At 36.4% G+C, this 23,986-nt stretch overlaps 1 protein-coding gene across 5 annotated transcripts in view; it reads right to left on the bottom strand.

Moving 5' to 3' along the window:
- Nucleotides 1-23,986, bottom strand: part of GAS2 (growth arrest specific 2) — a 126,877-nt gene that overhangs the window by 46,627 nt on the left and 56,264 nt on the right. For all 5 annotated transcript variants that reach the window (XM_059138468.1, XM_059138478.1, XM_059138458.1 and 2 more), the window contains 3 exons: nucleotides 23,094-23,157; nucleotides 13,510-13,651; nucleotides 7,812-7,919 (listed from right to left, as the gene is read on the bottom strand). In XM_059138468.1, coding sequence (XP_058994451.1) covers nucleotides 7,812-7,919; nucleotides 13,510-13,651; nucleotides 23,094-23,157 — 314 coding nt within the window. The remainder of the gene's footprint in view (nucleotides 1-7,811; nucleotides 7,920-13,509; nucleotides 13,652-23,093; nucleotides 23,158-23,986) is intronic.

Below are 23,986 nucleotides of genomic sequence, written 5' to 3'. Positions count from 1 at the left end.
AAAATGAATTTTAACATCCAGCTGCTGATTAACGGCTGTTTCCACAATGATAAATGAAAGTTTTATTTTCCCTGCTACTTGTTTGAAACTCCTTTGCATTTTTATATGACAGGTCATTTTTCATTACCAGGAAAGGTATGCAATTGAACTATGCTACTTTTTACTCACAGTAAATCAATGTGTTGTAAGAGCAGAAAAGAAAGTAGTATCACTCCCTATCATTGGACCTTCCCTTACAGCCAGTCCCAGAAGACACGGCCAGGTTGGGTTGCTATGGCAACCAAGCTTGTGTGCCTCTCTTGCTTGGTTTGTTACAGAGAATTGATCTTTACCACACAGGTATAAACCTGAAGAATTTATATGGTAAATAAGAAATTATAAAGAATCAGTAACAAGGTGTTTGACCTTTCCATTGATCGGAGATGATCTAATTCAAACGTAGTAGAAAGAAGGTGACTCTGTAAGATTTCAAATTCCTTTGCTGACTTCCAACTAAATTATTCATTGTCTTTTCTTTAGGCTCCTTAAGTAGTCACATTTCTCAAAGTGTGGGGTAGGGAGTGGTGAAATATCTTGAACCATTAGCGTGTTAACATGGAACCTCAGATGAAGATTTTATCTAACTGTGAAGGTCTGATATAAAGAGGTCTTGAAATAGTATTAACCCACTTAAAAAAATATCTACAATTAGCAAAAAGATTCCACAAGACTCTACTGGTAACAGAAGAATTAAATTCTGATTTCTATGAAAAAGATATCAGGACAGATAATATATCTTATAGAAAATTCTGCTTAGTTTTGCCTATTAAACATATAAAGCCTTTTGGATAGCATCTGGCATACAAGTAAACATCTCATCCTAATAAATACTGTTATAATTTTATCACTATTGTAATACAGTCAGGCAAACACCTTATATTCTTTTCTTTATAGCAGGCACTATTGATTATGCAATTGTAATGACATCTGCATTTGGAGTATATTTAAAGTAAAAATGATAAAAGGAATACACTCCTGTGTAGCTGAGACTTAAATATATTGTGAAAGGTGCATGTCCTTCTTAGAGACCTAGCCTTGTGAATAACATATTTGCATTCAATGGACATGCCCCAGGGAGGCAGCGTGGAGTGGAGTGTCTGGCAGTTGGGACTTCAGTTTGTTCATCAACTGCTTCCTTGAAACCTTAAACCCTCTAAGACTTTGTATTTTCATTTGTAACAGAAAGATAAAAGTAATTTCAAAACCAGCTGTGAGATGGAGAGAATCCAGAGAAACAATGTATAGAAAGATCCCCACTGAAAGGCATGTTAGGAATGATACTTATTACATTTTAGGTGTTTTTCCTTTTAAGGATTTTCCAGTCATTTTCTTGAATCATAGTTTCCAAATGTAACTTGAAGGTAAAAATGACTACAAATTCAATAATTCTTAGCAGTACTTTAAGATAGATGGGTTTTAACTCTGGCAAAAGGTAGAAAACTTTCAATATAGTTCTATGTTACTTTTTTCACTTGCTTCAATTGATAATATTTTTCCCAAAGTATGTTTTCATGGCCTCCTAGCCCAGGATGATGCTGGGGGGGGGGGGGAGGAGTGGGGAAGCCAGGAGAGGGAACATTTCTATGGTCACATACATCAAGAAAATGCTACATAGTACATCTCACTCTAGGAGTTAGTAGATCACATGAACATATTCAACCGTCCAAGAAATCTCAGATAATCTCCAATAAAGAAATCAATATTGCTTTGTGGTCCATAGCATTGAGTGGGAGTTAGGCCTGTGAATGCCACTTCAGCTGCTCATTAGCTTATCACTTTGGGAAGTTATTCCACCTCCATGTTTCAGCTTCCTCATCTGTAAAGTGGGAACAGCAACAGTATCTACCACACCAGGATGAGAGGTTAAAATGAGATCTACCATGTGCTCATACAGAGGCTAATAGAGTCCATTCAATAACAAGAGTTCTTAAAGACACCTGTTTAAACTCTTTATCTTGATAACCGTTCTTTACAGATAATATCTCTGAACACCTTTCCTTGGGTGTTCAAACTCTTTTGGCGTAGCACTAGGAAACATATACACAGCTGGATAACGCCCCTTCTCTTTGCAGACCCATCAGTGAACCTTATACTCTGTTTTCTCTCTCCTAGTCATTAAAGCCTTAATCCATTGATATCTCTTTCCTTTATGGCTCAATTTTCAGTGACATGCAAATGGCCCAACATGACATACTGATCTCTCTTAATGCATGAAGTAGATGTAAATGGATCTAATGAATAGAACATCCATGGGGCAGGATCTTCACACATAACAGAGTTGCTCTAATGTCTGGTAGTAGGACATCCTGACAAGAGATAGAAAGCCAGTGGGATCTATCGCGAGGTAGCTGGCTTTCTGTGGTGCTTGATTTGGGCACTATTTGCTGAATAGTCTTTTACTTAACTAGAATTTGTCACTACCCTAACATTGCACTTGAGCATGGTTCAAGGAAAGGTGTTCATCCAAGGAGACAATAGGCCACAAGTTTACAAGACGCAAAGTCCCCCCTAATCTAAATAACACCATGATTCCAATAAACCTCCTTGCCCTTTTCCAGAACGTGGGAAGCTTAGACAATGATCAGAAAAAGGAGCAGTCAGCTGATTAATCTGACACTCTTTAGACGTCCCCTCCTTTATTTCTTTTCAAATCTGCAATTGTATCATGTTGCTGACTTAGCTTCTTTTAAAGAGTTCATATTTTTAATGTCATCATTAGGAATAAAAGCAGAACAAAAATTAGTTCATTCAAAATTCTATGCCCTCAAAAATTAAAAACTGTTTAATAATTATTTCTGTTCCATTCAAGTCTTAATTATAATTATATATAATTTCCACAGGGAGATATTTCATATGTAAATACCGTTTAAAAATCTAATTTTTCTACTTAACATCATATCTTCAGTATTTCCTCACAGTGATACATAGACGTCTTCAAAATGATCATTTCTAGCATCTGAATGGTTATATTTTTCCATGATCAGACATGCAAATTATTTCTAATTGTACTGTGTTACAACAATCTCTTCCTTCCCATCTTTTAGATGAGTGGTTTCAAACTTCAGCACACAGCACAATTACTTCAATGGCTTGTTAAAATGGAGGTGTCTGGGACCCATCTCAGGTGAGACCCAAGAATTTGCAATTCCACTGAGTTCCCAGATAAGGCAAATGCTGATTATCTGGGAGATCTTTTTTTTTTTTTTTTTTTTTTTTTACTGTAATTTTTCTTTCTTTTTTTTTTTCCTTTTCTTTCTTTTTTTTTAAAGTAAGCTCTATACCCAACATGGGGCTTGAACTCATGACCCTAAGTCTAGAGTCACATGCTCTGCCAAGTGAGCCAGCCAGGCACTCCTCAGAGAGATCACTTTAAATAATTACTTATTATTTATACAGAACATTATCATCATTGAGTTCAGATTGAGAAATTAAATAGTATATTTTTATGGCATCTATGACATATTTCTGAAAACCTTTCCTACAAGTTTGTACAGATTTATGTTGCCACCTGACTTCTTGATACTTGAAGTGTGGGTAGAAACCAACTAACTGTAAGAACTAAGACAATGGAAAATTCACGCTTTTTCCCTCAAAATCACAACTTGAAGCCTCAGATTCATTTATTTATATTTCAAAGATACAGATCATGGCTAAATGGTAAGATCCAAACATCTGTTACCACAGAAATTAACAAAGAGCATTTATCATCTTTGTCCAATTTCAAAATCACTGAAAACCAACTGAAATATTTATATCTTGGAGCAGAGTAAATGTGTATCTTCACTACGCAGATACATATTAGTTACACTTAGCTTGCTTGCCCAGCAGATAGTTCAGAAACCACGTCACTCACTGGAAGATGTAGGGCAAAAATCTGGCTTCAAATTGTTTTTGATAAGTTAGAAACAAGAACATTCTGACTTTAGCAGGGGATTATTAGCATGTTTGCCTAAAAGCCACAATCAAAAACCTCAGAGGTTCTCCCTTGTACTAAAGGATTCTTTATATTTGGGTAAAGACAATCCCTTACTATTAAATGGAGACACGCACATATAAATAAACAAGCCCACGTAAGCATATAGATGTGTGTATATAAATAAATATTAGATAGCCAGCAATGCAAAGTAGCTATTCATACACTGGTTTCTAGAAGCCAACAGATAAGACATATGCTTAGCAAAAATATCTGCTGCAGAAAATGTCTTCCTGGCTCTTTCTTTGTAATCTGCAAACATTCTTGTATTTTTCATTCTTATTTGTTGTTATTGTATCTCTTTGAGTGTGTAAGGAGAAGTTGTGTTCAGATACATAGTAATTTTAAAACCATACGTAAGTAAAGTGATTGGGTGTTGTCAACAAATCTTGAAATCTAGTTGACAATTAACTTGTTAGTTCTGGCTTATATGGAGAAGAGTAGATGAAGAGTAAAAATAAAAGAATCTTTTAAGATTAAGAAAATCTTATACTTATGACTTTCTAAGGGATGATTTTTTCTGAGTTAGTGTTTTAGTAACTGTGATATCTTTAAGTAAGAGCTAAGTTAACAGTCCTAACAAGCCTTAAATGACTCAAAATTGTTCTTTGTGTGGACAGGTTCATTACGGCCATATGAAAACACTGCTGCTCTCAGAATGGACAGAAAACTAGGGGATAATAAACACTAATGTACTGTACCATGTATATTTCACTGTATGTGTGTTTTATATAATAATATGCAGAAACGCATCTACTTATATTATGTAGTAAATATGGCCACACCCTGTAGCCTAAAAAGAGATATGGCAAATTCTAAAATATGCCAATGTTAAAAATGCAAGCATAAGAAACACAGGACGGCAATGCAGAGACAGTAAGGCAATCACTCCCCTAGTATGTTTGAGATTCTGACTATAAGCACTTAGTACTTAATCCAGGTGTTTAGAGCAAACTAAAGATATTAGCAGCAACAACCATAAGATCCCTTGAAAACTATGGTCTCTAAGTATTTTTGAGTCATAACTGTCAGTTCCTTACAGTGAATGAGTGCAGAATGACAATTAATTATAGTCCAAGCCACAAATCAAAAAGTACTAGTAAAAATGTATACTCATCAATAAGACTTTGTTTTAGCTTTTCCATTCAGTTTAGAAGAAGAAATAGGGAGATAACATGTAATGAAAGGTGCATATGGTCTTCGTGTGACATTTCAGCTCCTAAACTTGGTAGAATGGGTGGTGAAGTCCTCTAGGGAAAACAGAGACAAGGAGAGGGGCCTTTTTAAAATCAGTTTACTCCATCATGGTGGGAATGGACCCCTAGCAAGCCAAAGGATAAGAATTTCAATGAATACACGTTAATGGATATTTTCCTTTTTTGACAAATGCTTTTAGTTTCCAATTTATGCAGTGATAGCAAGTTTCGTTTCAAAAGGATTTGAAAAAAAAAATGGATCACTTTCAAAGTCAAATCTGTTATATGCAATTAATGAATCATTGAATATGACATCAAAAACTAATGAGGTACTACATGCTGGTAATTGAACATAATGATAAAAGTAAACTAAAATCAAAAATAAAGTAAAACCTGTTGTAAAAATAAAACCAGTGTAAATTACCTGTGAACAGTGTAAAAAGAGAAGGGGATTAGTACAGGTAATCACAACACTGTTCTACAGCACCTGGCATGGCCGAGTGATGCCATAACTTGCTGGGCCAATCAGGAAAACCATATTCCAGTTAATTCTCTTGCAGGCTCCCTTGTGACACCAGAAGCATGAAACAGAATGTGTGCAACATGAAACAGAATGTGTGCAATATGTGTATTCTGTGGGAACTGATATTAAATTCAAATGCTCTCACTCAGGACCTCAATGAAATTTTTTTCAGTAAAGCAAATCTCATTTACTCTATAAACAATACATGAAAAGAATTTCACCAAAAGGAAACCATTTTCTGAATAGAAAAACAGAACATCAAAAAATACCTTAAATGTCCAATGTGATGTAAACTTATCATATTCCTAAATATGGATATCAAATTCTCTGACCATTGACTAAATATGGAAGACCTGACACAAATAGACATATGTGATACATATTTGTACTTAAATATATTAGGCTACATTATAGGGAAAAGTATCTAATTTATTAATCATGTGTTTGTTAACACTTCTGAAATAGGAAGCAATAATTATGTAGATAAATGAAGCCCTAGGTTTTGATTCTAGGCTTTAGGGCCTAACATTCTCAAGAAGTCTTGAGTCTCAAGAAAGGTTGACCTGAGAAAAGTCAACCTAGTAAAACTTAAGCACATCTGTAGAGATGCTAAATTATTATTTTTTAATGTACTAAAGCAAAAGAAGGCAGTTTGGCAAAAATAAACACAAATGCTATTTTTCTAATAAAAACCAAGAGAACAATAAGCAAATACTAGGGCAACCATTTATCTTAATGAGGGCATTCTTCAGATTTTTCTCAAACCCTTAATCATCATATATCATTATATTTTTCTCATCGTCATTACAATGCAAAAATAGCAATTATTACCTGGAATTTTTTTAAAAAATCAATAAACATGACCCTAAAGTTGGATTAAAAAATGAAATGATGAACACTTTTTTAAAGGCTAATCACGATCAAGGTTTTCTTCAAATAACATGTTGTAGAGCCTTAAAAATTTGTCTTATGAATAACTTTCAGTCAAAAGTTGTAGTTAAGAAAACTTTACACTGACAAAATTTATACTGGGTCATCACTGATTTTGAGCTTTGTTAAGAATTTTCATTGATGGTACTTGCCGCACACATTTATTTTGTTCCACAAAACAGATTAACCAGCAAGATATTTTAACTTATTCAAATGAGAGAATACAGTTCCTTTGAATCCTAACCCCCGTTCTTTAGGAAATGACTAAAAGATATGGGGAGGGATAGTTATTAATTTCTAGGAATAGCTGAGTGCTGTATTTTCACCTTTTTAATTTTGAAAAGAAGAATCTTGGTCTTAGAAAATGTCACAAATTTATTTTGAGATGAAATTATCTTGATTATTCACCAAAAAAGATCACAAGTAAAAAGCATGAGACATTACTTGGAGCCACTAATAATAACCTAAAACTTCTCATGGTATTTAGTCTGATTTTTCATTAGTGAAGTGGACATTAATGATTGTAAATGATTGTAAAATGGACAAAGACCACCAGAAAATTCATTAGCACCCAACCATGCTTCTTTATTCTAACCCAGAAAACAGTAAGAAATGACAGTCACTAGTTAACCATGCCATCATAATGAGTTTGCATTTTCATTCTGGTTCATGACCCAAACATCTTGAAAAAAATCATGTTCAAATCATTTGAAAAGTTACCAGGACCAATAGGATGATCATGTCCCAAACTTGGGATATGGAAGACCAGGGCAAGAGACTATTTCTGTTTCCTATGAGGTGTGGGGTCTGGGGAGTGGAGGGGGGGGTTAAGTTCCTTTGAAATGAAATGTGTGAACAAAAAAAGGAATTTGATTTTTCTTTTCTCATTGTGTTTGGTCTCTATGATCTAGTTGATGTGTGTATTTGTATGTATATAAAAAGAGCAAGATAGTTCTATTTATTTAGCCCTCAGTAGTAATTATGTATAATATATTAACAAATGTTCATACCTCCTATCTTCAAATCCAACTCTATGTAGCATCAGGAAAGCTCCTGCTTAGTTATGGGTCACATGTCCCCTGTAATTCCCAACTCAGGTCCTGAATAGCCTCAGAAAGGACAAGATATCAAGTGAAAAGTAAAACTTTACCCTAATGAAGAGGATCTTTTCTCCCACTCGGTATCTTCCTTGAGAGAGCCTCTCCACACAGAATTTGTTTGGGCATTTGCAAGGAGGATCTTCGGAAATTCGCTTCACCTGAAAAAGAAGAGCAGGCAAAGTTCAATTTTCCTTAATCAGGTTCCATTTAGATTAATTTGTTCTGTGGGTTCAAAGGCCCCCAGACCATTAATGCTTTTAGATTTGTTCTATATCAAACTATGGACACAATATGAGCACAGCAATATCACATTAAATCCTAACTATATAAAAGTCAGGCCCTGAAGGCATTTTCCAAAGGCCAGTAACCGCACAAAGGAATAAGCTGGATGATGACAATAAAGATGATGCCGGAGGATAATGATGAGCAAATCAATTGGCAGTGTAGAAATAACGAGCTAGGTTCTCACTGGGGGAGTACCGACGAGATCCTGTACGTTGGGTTGCCAAGATAAATACATTGAAAGCTAGAATAGAATGTGTGTTAACAGGGTAAAATTTCCTCATTATGATCTTAATGATATTAATTTTACCATTTTCAAAATAAATGAGAATTAATTTTTTTTTTTTTTAACGAGCCTACTGTTTCCATATTATTTTGAATTCTAAGATTTCCTTTAGGAAATCATTTCTACTTCACCCAGAGTCAACCAGCAATTCACTCCAGGTCAGTAATTCTCACCTACCAAAACCTATTTTTGTGGCAGTGTCTCACAATTTACATGTCATATAGAATCCCTGTCTGAATATCAGATTTTATCTCTATTTTAACGATCTCCCTACTTTAAAAAAAAATACATAATCTAAGTGATATGAACCACATTCTGGGGTAGGGTGGGGTCAGTGAATATGTTCTCAGAGTTCCTCTATGTGTATTTCTTTCTAAGTGTATTTGTAAAAGTGTTTTTGAAGTAAAAGTGCATATACATATACACACATGTTTTTAAAGTAAAAGTATATATATAAATAATGTAATATATAATATATATAATATATTTATATATAATATAAATATATATTTCTATTTTATAATATATTTATATATAATATAAATATATAAATATAGATATCAATTATGTTCCCTTTATACTATTGCTAATTTATACATGTCTTTTCACCACAATAAGGGCTTCCATGAAAAAGGAAGGCTGGAAGGAAGGGAGGGACCGAGAAAGGACTGGCCATCTAGCAGAAAATCAGACAGTCAGCAACATAAAGACACATGGTCCGAACTTTAAAAGAGCCATGCTTGGCACAGCTTCAATGCTGCATAGGAACTGGGCAAAGCAATAAATTGGTGTTCAAGTGGTTCCTCTAAGACAAGACAATCACGATTATGCGTGGAAAGTGTTTCCATCTTGAAGGGTTCCTAGATGAAACACAGAAACTATTGGTTTCTAAAGAAAGAAAGGACAAGAAACATATTCTCAAGTGACCTGCCCTTCTCCATTGCCTTCCTAGCTTTGAAAATGGACTGGCTTTTTAAAATCAAGGGCTTTTTTGTAGTTGTGTGAGAGGTGGAGGCAGAAATGGAAGAGACAAGGCCAGACTGTGGGTAGTGGAAATACATCGTGAAGTCAACAGTGACTGATGACATCTGTGCTTCTTACATTACCTTGGGACAAGTCAGTCTGGCAGGTGTTCTGTTTTTGGCCAGGAACTCAGCCAATTTTCTGCTAAAATAGGATTTCAAGAGGAGCCTGATTACTCAGAATTATACTATCTCCCATCCCCAGACTGAGACGTTGATGGAGAAGAGGAAGAACGTTAAGAATGGTTTCTTAGAACAGAATTCAATTCATTGTGTGGGAACTCGCTCACAGTGAGCAAAGGCCAACCGAGAACTCAACACAACCCGATCTTTATTTACTTATTTATTTTGGTTACAGTTGATTCCTTCTATCAGGACATCTGGAGAATGTATTAATCTGAATGAACTCCACATTCAGTGGGTTTCTCTAAAGATATCTTGATAAAGAAGGTGGCATGGATTATCCGCATAAAGGATTATCTTTTTTTTTTTTTTTTTTCCAGTTTTCCACAATTCCCCTAAGGAAATTGGAGGATACAAGAAGTTTCAAACTGGTAGTTATTTTTGAAACTGTTCATGGAATATGATATCTTAGGACAACGTTTCTTTTTTTATTCTTTTTCCTTTTCCCCCTTCTTCTTTTTTGCTCCCCTTCTTTATTCTCCTTCTTTTCCCTTCCTTTCTTTTCTTTTTCTTTTTTCTTTTTTTTTTTTTTTTTTTTGGTAAAATAATAACTTCACCAGAGTAAAAATAGCCAATATTATTAACAAAACACAGGGACTTTGCAAGCAATCTCTATCTCTCTCTCTAATACCCCTATTCTGTAGCACACACCGCGGCTCGAGAATTTCAACTCCCCTATGGCTGGTAAGGCCTCACACACAGCAGAGCAGTTGCCATAGGAACTCTTTCCTTTTTATATTTGACATATGAAGCTCTGATTTAAACCGTGGGTGAGGCCCAAATTATTTTTCTCTTTGTTCCACTGTCCCTGAAACAAAACACACCAGTAAAAAATGACCCCTTAGCCAGAATGTGAATATTTCAATGCAATTTCCCCAATGTAGAGGGAAAAAGCCTGTAAAAGATGGCTGTGTCCAAGTAAGTCTGGAAAACTCCAGATGAAACAAGACTCTCTCAGAGAACTCACTACTGCTTTTGATCTGTCAATGCATGCATTGCCAAACTCTAGATAGGGACTATATAGTAAGCTGTATTTCTCAAAGGAACATAACCATGGAATTCGTTTCCCCATGGGGCCTCTGGCAGTATGTCTGATTAAACATTATTTGAGAAATGTTGGTTTAAAGGCTTTCAGAACAGAGTACAATAGTACAGAAACATCCACGTGACACATTTCCTACATTCAATTAAAACCCCTTAACTAAACAGACAGTTATGTTCCCAAACTTCAGGTAAACGTCCAGGGGGTTAAAAGCTCTTCTGAAATCCCCTTCATGGTCTGCAGCTGAGAGAAAAGAACTTGGAGTAGGGAGAACAACCCCAGAGCAATAGGCCACTTTCAAGAGAGTACCTGTCTCGTTCTACTGCTCAATGGGAGTCTTGGCAAGACTTTTCCAAAATCCCTTCCATGCTTTTTGCTCCACCTTCTCTCTCCTGTCCTTTTACTCCCCCTACCCAAGGGATGGCCACACATGGGACAAGATGGTGAAGGAAAGGAACCTTCTAGCTACTTCTCCCAGGTTCATGTAAATGGCTTCAAGGGGCAACATCTCCACCATCTGCAAAGCTACAGCAAGGCTGAGTAAGTACAACTATTTCCAGAGCACATGGCTTTGCTTGATAAACAGAAGAAGGCAGAAGCTTTTTTAAACTTTTAGAACCTACACTGGTCATTTATCCCTCATGCATGCCACTGGATAGAGGCAGATGAATAAAATAGGATACTGTCGTGGAGACCAGGAGCCGCACCTTGAGAATGGGCATTTATGTCCAATAAGGCACATACTTTATTAAATATACACAAAGCTTTGGGGCATCAAGAACTAACTTGCCAGTTTTTCCTAAGATAAGAGATGCTGACAAAAACTTTATATAGGAGGCTGTGCCATCTGAATTTTATAAGATGAAAAAGTGCTTATATGAATATTCAAAGATTGAGTAAGCAGAAGTCTGAAGAGGAAAGCAAGTGAGGAAAAACACAGGATATAAAATGACCTTGGAAATTTCGGATTAGCAGGCATGTTTACAATGGATACATCAGAATGCAAGAATAAGTCCACAGGGTAAAAAGTCCAGGAAAGGCAAAATGGGCCAGATCCTGGAGCGCTTATATGGTGTGTCAATGAGTTTGGGCATTATCCTGGAATGTGACAGGGAACCCCTATATTATATTAATCAAATCTGAGTTGCATTTTTTGCTGATCATTCCTGTAGCAATAATGTTCAGGAAGATAATTTCAAGAACAGAATAGTAAATAGTTATTAAACACCAGAAAGTGTTCTCTTAATTTGCAAACTAAAAAAAGTTCATTTGAGAGGCTACTTCGGTGGCTCAGTTGGTAGAGCAGCCTGACTCTTGATCTCTGGTCAGGTCATGATCTCAAGGTCTTGAGATCCAGCGTAGTCTGGGTCTCCAGGATCAACACAGGCTCTGTTTGTCCCTCTCCATCCCCTTCCTTACTCTCCCCTGCGAGCACTCTCTCTCTCTCTCTCTCTCCATCCCCTCCATCTAAAATAAATTAAAAAAGATAAAACATTTTAAAGAAATTCATTTGATTCGGTGATCCATTCACTGAAAGGCTTAGGGTGATGTTGGCCAGAACTCTGCCTCTGATGGAGAAAATAAACAGAGGTGACAGCTAAGAGGAAAGGAACAAAAATCAAGTGAAGTAGCCCCAGAGAAACACATTTATAAGAAAAACCAAAGGGCTTGTGACCAATCCTAAAAACTGTCCTGTGATTTAAAAATTTTTTTAGATAGCATTGGATACCAATGTCCTTCCTAGTCTTTAATTCCTGAGCAACTCGAGCAAAAGAAACTAAATTAAACTGGTATTGGCTAAGATACCTTGACAAGCTAAGTTTTAAGTCTGCTGCCTTTAGAAATGGAAATTCTCAATCTGTCAAATTGTGGTACTTCTGGTTCTGTGACTCTGCAATATAGGCCGTAATGTTACGCAGGGAAAAGCAAAAGGCAAGCAATCTTTCCTCCACATCCTACAGGGTCAGTCAGCCCTTACCCCAGCTCTTCACAGCTCAGACCCTAGAGAAGGAAACTCAACTATGGGCCAGCATGGCTTTTCAGTCCTGCCTGTTCCACAAAATGGCATTATGTTTGGTGCTGGTTTCTAAGTACCTTCCCCATGTATGAGACATACTTTAATCTAACATCCCTGAGGTAACTATTTTTTTGAAAAACTGCCCCCTTTTTTTTTTTGCACTCAAAGTTTATGGGCTGGGAGGTGAATGCATGCACACAACCAAACACACTTCTTATAACCAAGAACTACTTTTAACAGACAACAGAGGAGCCCAAGAATTTTGATTCATCCAGGTTGCTGATCCTCCTGAATCTGTTCTCTGTGATTATGAGGGTCTATGAAAACATTCCCTACTCTACCAAAGACCACGACTCAAAGACTCTGCTAGTGAGAGGGGTGGGGACCACAGACAGCAAAACTGGGTTGGAGTCTTAGCTCCTCTCCCCTCAGCAGGCATCTTAAGTTCTGCTTCAGTTTCTTCAACAAGAAAGGAGCCCCATGATAACAAAAGCACTTGAAAAACAATTCTGGCCCATAGCAGGCAGGTAGCAAAGGCAGTTCTGTTCCCTGTGGTATGTTGGTGTTCTCTTCTCCTACCTCAGGCTTCTTATCTGTGAAACAAAAAAACCATACCCCAAAACATCAAGGTTGAACTGTTTGCAAAGATAATTTTTAGGAAGTTAGCTTATCCTAAAATTTCAGATACTACTCAGTAGAAATCAGATCACTTTATTTTAAACGACTGGCTCAGTTTGGAATCTCAAAATGACTACTTCCACTGTTGTAGGACTACAAACTTTTTCATAGGATGTAAAAATGAATTTGAATGAAATTGAAATAGGTGAAGGTTAGATTGACAAGAGATTGTACAGAATGAATTTTGAAGTTCACAAAAGAGTAAGGGCTGGTAAGAAATCCAATCAATTTTACTTACGGCATCATCCAGTAAGTTCCCCGTACTCTTTTTTCCAGAAGACTTCGATGAAGGAGAAGGTGAAGGAGAGGGAGCAGAAAGTGTTTCTTCTTGTTCAATCTCTTTTTCCAATTTTATCAAACCAGGAGGCTCCACACCATACCTTTTAAAAGACACCACATCAGTACACATGCATAACTTCTAATGATTTACTTACCATATGTTATATTTGATCACAACCACCATAGGACCAAATTGCTGACTTTTTAAAACTAACTTTCTCTGGCACTGAAATGGTAAGTTCTAAAATTGGCCTCCCTTAAAGCAGGAAAAAGCACATATATCTGATTTTGATATAGATATATACATATACACTTATGTTTAGATATGTATATAGACACATAAATAGACAACTGGCATATTAAGAATAAAAATACTCCATGTAATACATTGAGGCAATAACATGAGTTATCATGTAAACTTTAGTCTTCAGCTTTTAGATTTATTAGATTTGAGATTTGTAAATGAATTCCTATTTTGAAGACAAGCTTGTTAAAGATGAAAATAGCAATCCCCAAAATGAACATCCTTAAAGGATTTAACAGAGAAGAAATGACTGTTAATTGTATATACCTCCTTTGAGTCCAGAACAATGTTGTGTGGGATTATACTGTGTCCTAGATTATACACTTAAAAACAATGTAATGAAAGTAGGTATGGGGTCCAGTGAAAGAAAATGAACAAAATCAAATAGAGAAATAATTTAGAATAACAATGTTAAAAATTATGTTATAAATTATTAATACCCTAGAAGTTCAAAAAGAGAGATGTAATAGTTGTTATTGGCATTCTTATTTCCCATAAATGTAATTTTCTTTAGCTAAATTTAAAATTGGTTTGGTTTCTTAGATGCTTATCTAGTATACCTGGGTGAAGAAGACCAAAGATAATTCCAGAATGTGAAAGTTGTTAAGGATCTTTGGGATCATCTAGTTATATTTTACATTTTTACAAAATAAAGAATAAAGATCCAGAAAGGAAACAGAATCAGCTGGGAGCAAGACAAAGACGCAAATTCAGATTTTTTTCAGTGTAGGGCTTAGGTTCTTTTTCTCTGACATTTTAATCAGGTGATTACATGTTAGAAAGGAGAGGAATGAGTCATTTGGGAAGTTAAAAAATAGGTGATGGATAATCTACAAAGAAAATAATCTACATAGAATAAATACGTAGATGGTATGTCTACTACCTTAGAGTTAATAATATATTCAAAAGATCATTGAATACAAAAGCTTAGATTATTGTTCTGTTCTAATGGCTTGTTACTTTAACTCACATCATCACACATGTGTTCAGGATACACTTCCAGAGGAAGCAACTTCCCCACTCTTGATGTTTTTGTTCTTGTCGAGGGTACTCAATTAGTTTAATTCCTGGCCTCTCTCTTTCATTACTCACACTTTTCCAGCAAGACGGAGGGATTTATCAAACTGTAAAATCTAAGAATCAGTTAAACTTGCTTGACTCAGTTCACCTTTCTGAACAAGCTTTCTGAACTCAGCTCACACTTTCAGCTACAGGGAAGTAGTTGTCCCCAGAAAGGCCTCCATAGAAAACTCCATCTTTGTTTGTAATTAGGTAGTTAATTGCCCTATTTCTGGAGGTCAAAGACACTAAGCGTGTCTGCCAACTTGGATCTTTTTTTTTTATTTCTTAATTTTTTAAATTAACCTATAATATATTATTTGTTTCAGGGGTACAGGTCTGTGATTCATCAGGCTTACAAAATTCACAGCACTCACCAGAGCACACACCCTCCCCACTGTCCATCGCTCAGCTACTCCATCCCTCCTCCACCCTCCTCCACTCCAGCGACCCTCAGTTTGTTTCCTGAGATTAAGGGTCTCTTATGGTTTGTCTCCCTCCCTGGCTTCATCAACTTGGATCTTATCAGTAGTAAAAGTGATATTTAAGGTTCCATCTGTAACTCTTTTATTCCATTCTCTAATATTTTTTTCCCAGAATTTACAGGGTAAGGATGCATGCTATGTCAGAAGCTCTTTGAGAACTGAAAACTGGGAATTTAGTACAAAACAGTCTAGCTCCACAGAACAACTGCTTTCTTGAGAACCATCTCTAATGAACTGAATAATTTTTAGTTAAATAAATCGTTAGCTAAAAGACCTAGGCACTATTCATCATATATCTAATGTTTTATATATATTATCCAGTTAGTGGGACATAATAGAAATAGGCACTAGACTGCAAATCTGTATCAGTGGAGACTAGTGTCTAATTCACAGCACCCTCCAGAGCCAGCATAGGTCCTGGCACACAGCAGGTACTTAAGGGCTGCCACATGAATGAAAAAAAAAAAATCCCGTTGTATCATACAACAATAATTTTGAGATCCAAATATGAATTTAGTTTCATTGTCCTGGATCTTTAATTGCGTATCATTTTATCTTTTTTGAAGGTTTTATTTATTTATTTGATAGAGCGCATGAGTGGGGGGAGGGGGTAGAGGGAGAGGAAGACGGAGGGAGAATCTTAAGCAGACTCCCCGGATGAGGGCCGAGCTGGTGGTGGGCCTTGATCTCACGACCCTGGGATCCTGATGTGAGCTAAAACCAGGAGTCCAACAACTTAACTGAGCCATCTAGGTGCCTCAATTGCATATATCACTTTAATAAAACATGTCAATATTAAGTGCATACAAATGCTTTACCAAAAAATTTTCCAGCAGATTTTAAACCCTATCCAAAACTAAACCAATTACATTATTTTTCTTTCCAGTACTTCATTAGTTACACTGAAGTCAACCCAGCATCTCATTACTGATGACAAGTACCAACAACACTCACATGGAGATTTGTGTATCCTTCTTCCCTGAGGTAGACTTGAGCTCACTGTGCCATTAACCTACTCTTAAAATTTAGCAAGTCGCTTGACCTCGAGAAGTCTGTTTTCTTTCAGGAAAGTAGACATGAAACTGGCCTGCCCCAGAGGTCTGATGTCATGGTGTGGGGAGAGAGGGAGGGAGGATGCTGGAACAGCAGCTGCTATTGAACATCTTCAGGGTCCCCCACACATTCGGGCATCCTGACATACATTCTTTCTGAGGCTCCTTGTAAGTTCAATATAAAATGGAAATTCTAACTCCTGTTTTAATGTGGTTAGGAGAAATGAAAAGAGTATCCATCACAGGGGTGCCTGGGTGCATCAGAAGGTTAAGCATCTGCCTTTGGCTCAGGTCATGATCTCCAGGTCCTGAGATTACACCTCCTATTGGGCTCCCTGCTCAGCAGGAAGTCTGCTTCTTCCTCTCCCTCTGCCTCTCCCCCTGCTTGTGCGCAGGTGTGCACTCGCATGCTTGCAAGCTCTCTCTCTCTCTCAAATGAATAAAATCTTAAAAAAAAAAAGAAAGAAAGAGTATTCATTATATGTTCAGGACAGTGTCTAACACATGGCACAGCCTCTGAAATTGTGTTGATAATTGATGAATCAAAGTTTTACCATTAGGAAACTACAGCACTAAAGAGTTTTTGACGAAGCTTTTTGAGTGAAAAATGTATTATACCACCAGATGAAATAAAGTAGGGGCCTGAAAATTAAGATGTAATGGAGTATTATTACTACGGTTTATATTATTACTCCCGTTTGTATCCTTTACAAAGCCTTTCTTTATACTCATTTTCCTAGAATTATAGAGCAGCAGAAATTTCTTAGTGCAGGATATAGCCAAACGAGTTAGAAATTCAGCTTTGTTCCTAACTCGTTGGATGAACTTCAGCAGGCAACTCTTTTTCATCTCCCCAGACTTCTTTGAATTCTTAGTTTATCAAGGTATAAAATTTTGTTATATTTAATGTTCTTAAGAGAATAACACAAACTGGGCAGAGAACCTAGAGGAATTTAATGCACTAGAATTCACAGCCAAAATTAAAAGTCAATCACAAGTAAAAACATCATATTTGAACGTATAAATTAAGCCAGTTGGAAAATATGATTTCATTTGTAATTGTTGGTGGATTCAGGCCACCTTTCAGGAACAGGCTGAATAATTTTTTTTACTTTTCTTCTCTCTCTCTCTCTCTCTCTGCTTTTTACAATTAAAATAATAATGTATTACTAGAGGAACAATAGGCTTCACCATGTCTGATCCAAAGTTAGCCTAAGTTTGAATGAAGTTGGTAACAAAGTCATACATGGAAAGCCTTGCCCTGGAGATTTTTCTTTATCTGGGAATGCTGAAAATTAGCTCTGCCACTGAACATAGAGAATCAACACTAAGCTCCAAATCTCTGCTTATATTGGCTTTTAAATACTTCAAGCTGCCTAGGGTAGAGTCAGCCAGTCCCAAAATGCACACTTAAATACGATTCATTGGCTTCCTGTCTGTCTGGAGATGTCAACAGGCTGTAAATCATGACATTCCCCTGAGGCTGGGGGCTCACACCTGCAAGCCAACTTGGTCACCAAATAGGTCTTTTTTTCTGCTCTCCAAAAGGTTGCTTTTACTGGTTTGCATGATTAATTCTATACCACCTCACATTTCTACTCTATGAGGTTGTCACAAATCTATACTGTTTTCTACTCCTTTCCAGCTATGAGATTTTTTGAATTTTGGGAGAGAGAATTTATTGTCTTCACACTAAATAAGGGTCCAACTAAAGAGAGTAAGAAGGTTGAATCCACTAAAACCAAACCCTCACATCTGTATACCCCAGTGAGGAATCTGGTTTTGTCTCATTGGAAAAAAAAAAAAAAAAAAAAAAAAAAAAAAAACGCAAACTGCTAGAGACAGGATCTTCTGGTTAATAACTTTCTGAAGAGGTACTAGGAATGGCTTTTTCATTTTTCTGGCACATGACATGATTTTTGAGATTGGTCTAGATGACATAATTGAGCTTTCAAACTGAGCCCTGAACTAAGAGAATTTATAAACTTTTTAGTAGACTAGAGTTTTCAAACAAAGGACATCTGGGACCTATTTCAGTAGAGTAAGGGGGACACATTTTAGAAACTCCCCCTTTTTAAGGCAGATAAGTTTATAGATAAACAGATGAGTTTATAGTTGACAGTTTATAGATTCTTGCAAGATAGTTTTGCCCTATTTTTATACTGTTTTGAAGTAATTTAAAGATAAATTTACATTTGGAAGGAAATTTCACTCACGTGAGCACATGTGATATTCTTAGCAGAGTCAAATGTTTTAAATAGGACGTGTTAATTAATAAACCTTGTATAAGAATATTTTTATTTTAAGCAACACTTCATTAGGCCATGCATTGAAATAGGAGACTAACAAAAATGTTCACCAAGTATATTTCTTTCAAATGGTCATAAGTGTTATTCAAAATTAAAGAAACACTCAAAAATAATAATATAAAAAGCTCCACTAAGATATTAATTATTGATTATGGCCCCAGACCAAAATATCAAAAGTTTTTAACTTACAGCATAAAGGTAATCTTAGTTCTGTAGTCTGTAAAATGTCAACTTCATAGGGACATTTTTCAGCAATGAATATCAAAGCATTGTCATTAAAAAGATCTTTCAGGTTTTATTGACCTGCTTTTGCTGAGTGTTTTACTTTTTAAAAGGAAAACATGCATATTTTACACACAGAAACTGACATGGTTTCTGAAATATTAACAGTGGGATTTCACTCTCCAGTGATGATAGCTCTATTCAGTCGACAATAAAAGGAAGTTTTACCCATGAGAACAAAAATAAGTGGTCTCATTCTCCCATCTCAGAACTCCGAGAAGCCCACAGCTCTCAAAGGAGTGTCACTGAGTGTTCCCAGTCAGGAGAAGATGGCAGAGAATCAGAAACGTCTTGAGAATCATATCTGAAGTGATGTGGATACTTTTAAGATGACATTTATGTAATTTCAAGGAGTTAATGTTTAGAATCAAATATTAAAAACATCAACTGTCAGTGATTATTAGAAAAATGTTCACAATTCATAAGATTGTACTGGGGACTTCATTATAGTAAAAAACTCATCAAGTGTGTGTACAAATTAATGTACTGATTCATAAGAGCTTTCCCCAAATCACTTCTAGTTTTGGCTAATGATGTCTTAACTCAGTAATTTCTGTAATCCTCTAATGGAGGCACTAGGAGAGGAGGAAGCAGAAGGTAAGGATGCAGACATAGTTTCAATATGTTCAAAGAAAATTTTAGGAATAAAATGAGGTCAGGTGGATGAATTTTCCTTTTTTTCCCCCTTTAACTAATATGCTCCAACATACAGCTTAGGGAGTGAAATTTGGGTTTACTGGTTTCTGTCTGTAAAGCACAATTGAACTTCCATTCAAATAATAATAATAAAAAAAAAGATAAGATCTTCAAATGTGTACAGATAGAAACTTAAGCAGACATGCATACTTAAATGTTCAATCTATCCGATTGATATTCAACTGTTTTACCTTATGCTACACACAACAAAAGTAACACCCTAAATGATCTCAGCATGTTTTCTGGGTTTCAGTGTAAGTACAGTATTTCATGTCACTCAAGTAAGTGAAGAAAATAAAAGAAAGGTTTATAAATAGAGCATTGTAACATAAGGGTTATCTTAATCCTTAGATAATTCCTTTTTGAAATTAGTAATATCTTTGTAATATGAATAATTACTGCCTTCACCAGCTTACATGGTTGTTAAGTATGGTCAGAAATGGAGCAACCCGGGACGCCTGGGTGGCTCAGTTGGTTAAGCAGCTGCCTTTGGCTCAGGTCATGGGATTGAGTCCTGGGATTGAGTCCCACATCGGGTTCCTTGCTCAGCAGGGAGCCTGCTTCTCCCTCTGCCTCTGCCTGTGCTCGCTCTCTCCCCCTCTCTCTCTCTGATAAATAAATAAAATCTTAAAAAAAAATGGAGCAACCCATTCGTATCATAAATAACAATGACGATGGTGATAATCCTAATACTAGCAGGATGAAAATGTGGGGGGTAATGGATCGACTAATGGCATAGACTGCGGTGTGGTTGCACAGATATACACTCATCTCCAAGCTCATCAACTCGTATACATTAAATATGGACACCTTTCTGTATGTCACCCAATAAACTGGTTTTCTTAAAAAAGAATGATAAAGAAATGGAGCAACTCAGACTATCAGTTTCAAACTGGGGAAAAAAAAACACATAAAACTTGACATGATCCATCACCATGAAATTGACCAGGCCCTTATGATTCTCTGTCATTAAAATTAAAATCTTAATTTGTTTTATGTACTATGGCAAGGGGTAATTTATGCCAGACTTGGAACTGAAGGAAAGGGGATTTCTAAAGGGATTTGTCATTGGGTAGCATGTCTTCTCCTTTGATGAATCCGTCATAGTTATAAAGTCTGGTCCAGGGGCGCCTGCATGGCTCAGTGGGTTAAGCCGCTGCCTTCAGCTCAGGTCATGATCTCAGGGTCCTGGGATCAAGTCCCGCATTGGGCTCTCTGCTCAGCAGGGAGCCTGCTTCTTCCTCTCTCTCTCTCTCTGCCTTCCTCTCTGCCTACTTGTGATCTCTCTCTGCCAAATAAATAAATAAAATCTTAAAAAAAAAAAAAAAGTCTGGTCCAGCAGGATTCCTAATCTGAGTGCCCCAGTAATAAAAAGCATAATCAAAAAAATAAAATAAACCCAGAAAATAAGCAAATATTATAAACTAACAAGAGAATAATGACATCGCGTGACTAATTCTGCAGATGGTACACCACCTTCTCTCTACCTGTATATCATGGCTTTCAGAATCACGATGCTGACTTGATTCATGTATTTAGATTATCAAAACAACAAAATGGAATCTGGTCCTTTAGAATATTCTAGCAGTATAATTAAAATTTAAATAATTGAACAAAGAATGTTCTGCCTTATCTCTTAAGTAGAAACCATCCATGTTTCTCTCACTCTAACATTTCAGTGGCAGCCGCTCATTTATTGAAATTTTACTTTGTGTGTTTTTCTTCCCCTTGTATTTTTCACTTTCCCCCTTTTAGGGCATATCTGTAGAGTTCAAAGGATACCATTCCTTTGACTCAAGGTTGTTTGCCCTACAGATCAGAAGCCCCAAGACTGGGTGGCTTAGCAGAGTCCTAGAAGCAACTGATGCCGTTGTCTTGCTCCCTCATAGAACCCAAGAAGGTGACAGTTCTGTAGGGGGGGTGGGGTCCAAAGAAAGAGTGGGACACTCCAAGCTCAAACTAAGCCCCAGTAGTAGAGGCCTTAGAGAACAGAGGACCGGGGACCCTTTCCCATGGTCTTCACACAGTATCTGGGAACAGTATGGGAGAGAATAGGGAAAGCTCCAACTGTCTCAAATTGGCTTTTTCATTTTGAGTGGAGCCTCAGTCATACTTAATTTGATTTTTTTAAATTAAAGACTCTTCCTCATACCCACGTACTGTGGTAAAGTAAAATTCATACTTGATATACAATTTGTTGAGATCATGTTGTCGATCATGTTTTATGGAACCTGGAGTTACTTCTGATTGCAGGTTAATTTCCCATTGGATCAAAACCAAAAATAAAAACAAACAAAAAAGCCCAGGTCTATTCACTGGCAGCAAGCTTTCTACCCATTGCTGTAATTTGCTGATGGATATGCCTCGTATTTTCTTTACCCCGATTTTCTTTATAAATTTTTCTTTGAGAATTTTCACCCAGAGCTAGCTCTCACTTTATCTTATTGGCTCATCTGATCTCTATCCTAACAGTATACCCAGATTTTGATGAGAAACATCTAAATAATTCGAATTTTTATTTTGAATCAAGTCTTCTTTGACCACTTACATCTTTATTTCTAATTCTTTGGGTTTCATAGAACTGTCAGAAGTTCTGTTTGGTCATTTGCGAGAAAATGAAAGATAAGACACGAAACCAAAGCAAGTCACCTGAGGTAATAAAGTCCTTTTCTCTGTCTATTTAGCTATGATTTTTACTTTTACAATTACTTTTTTTTTCCTAGAAGAAAATGATTCCAAACGTATCTTCACATATGAAGGAAAATATTCTATGCCTTTCTCTAATGAAAATACGGAGAATAACTGAAAAATTATCCCCCCCAACTTAGCAGTAGAAGCTAAAAGACCTGAGACATGGGATGCTGAATGAGGGAAAATGAAAAAAAAAAAAAGAAATTTATTTAATAATAAACATCAAATATTAGTAGATGGTATTAGGGATTACATTAAGAACTAAATTATAAAGAATAAACAGAAAGAGAGGACGTGAGGAGTTGGGAGAGAGAGACATAACAGGAATAGACTTTAGCAGAAAGAGTAATTGTCACACACAACTTGATGTACAAGACCCTCCCCCACCCCCCAAGAAAAGACTGGAAGGCAAATGTATTAGATGAGAGGATATCTAATAAATTCTTATTAGATATAGTGGCTTTGACAAGATTGTAGGGCTAGGAATATTGGTGTCATGCTTTAAGTTTGAACAATTGCTCTTGAGATGTTTGTACAAATTATATTTGGAAAAAATAACTTCTCAATGTGCGGGTTAAATTAGCAATGAAAAGCCAGCAAGCTTCTCAGTTGCTTCAATGCGGAGATGGTCCACGTCTTGAAATAGTGGCAGCAGTTTGACCTACCTGGCTGCAATCCGGCCAAGCTCCAGCAAACAGAGACACACTTCTCTGGGTTGCTTGTGGAGGACTGAAAGACAAGACAGAGGTGGACACCTTTACAATAGAAGGGATTGTAAAGCCGCTCAATAGCGAACAGGCTTGCCAATGATCTCTCGTTCCTCATGCTTCCCGTCAATGAGCTCGTCTTCTTTCCCACATTCACAGAAGCCATCCCAGCCCACGGTACACTGAGCTCTACCGAAGTCTTAAACCAGCTTTCAAAACTCTCTGCCTCACCTCTCTTCTCAAAGTCATGAGTCTCAGGAAATATTACCCTGAGTTAATTTCATCCTGAAAGTGTTTTCTTTTATTACACAATATTAGTAAGTTGATCTTGGAAATATATGTAGTTGTCATTATGATATAAATAGTTGAAATTTAAAAATACCCAGCACGTGGAAGACCATGGAACAAAGCTGGACTCTGCAAAATCCTAAGTCTACCTCATTAATGATTTGAGCAGAAATAATGCAATGAATAAGGATAAAAGTGATACACCACAGTCCTTCATTATCCTCCAAGCAGTGACATCAAGTGAGACTCTGAAACTTGATGTTCTCTGCTAATCAAATCTGATTAAATGATACTTTAGAAAGATATTCTTTCAACTGAATGGATTTGTAAATATGTATCAATATATACCAATAATCAACTTTGTCCATAAAATGAGCAAATTAGAAGACTGTTCTTTGTATTGATCAGATTCTAATATATTCTGATTGCTTAATAAATCTTGCTTTACTAATTGGTTTGGATGCATTCAGTAATGCTGACAAATCATAGTTGCATTCGTTGAGTCTACCAAAAGTGTATGTCCTGCTTATATTGCTCTCTTTTTAACAAGCTAGAGCATTTTA

This window comes from Mustela lutreola, chromosome 1 (genome assembly GCF_030435805.1).
Source record: "Mustela lutreola isolate mMusLut2 chromosome 1, mMusLut2.pri, whole genome shotgun sequence".
Taxonomy (NCBI): Eukaryota; Metazoa; Chordata; class Mammalia; order Carnivora; family Mustelidae; genus Mustela; species Mustela lutreola.
This window is presented reverse-complemented; position numbering and strand designations above follow the sequence as displayed.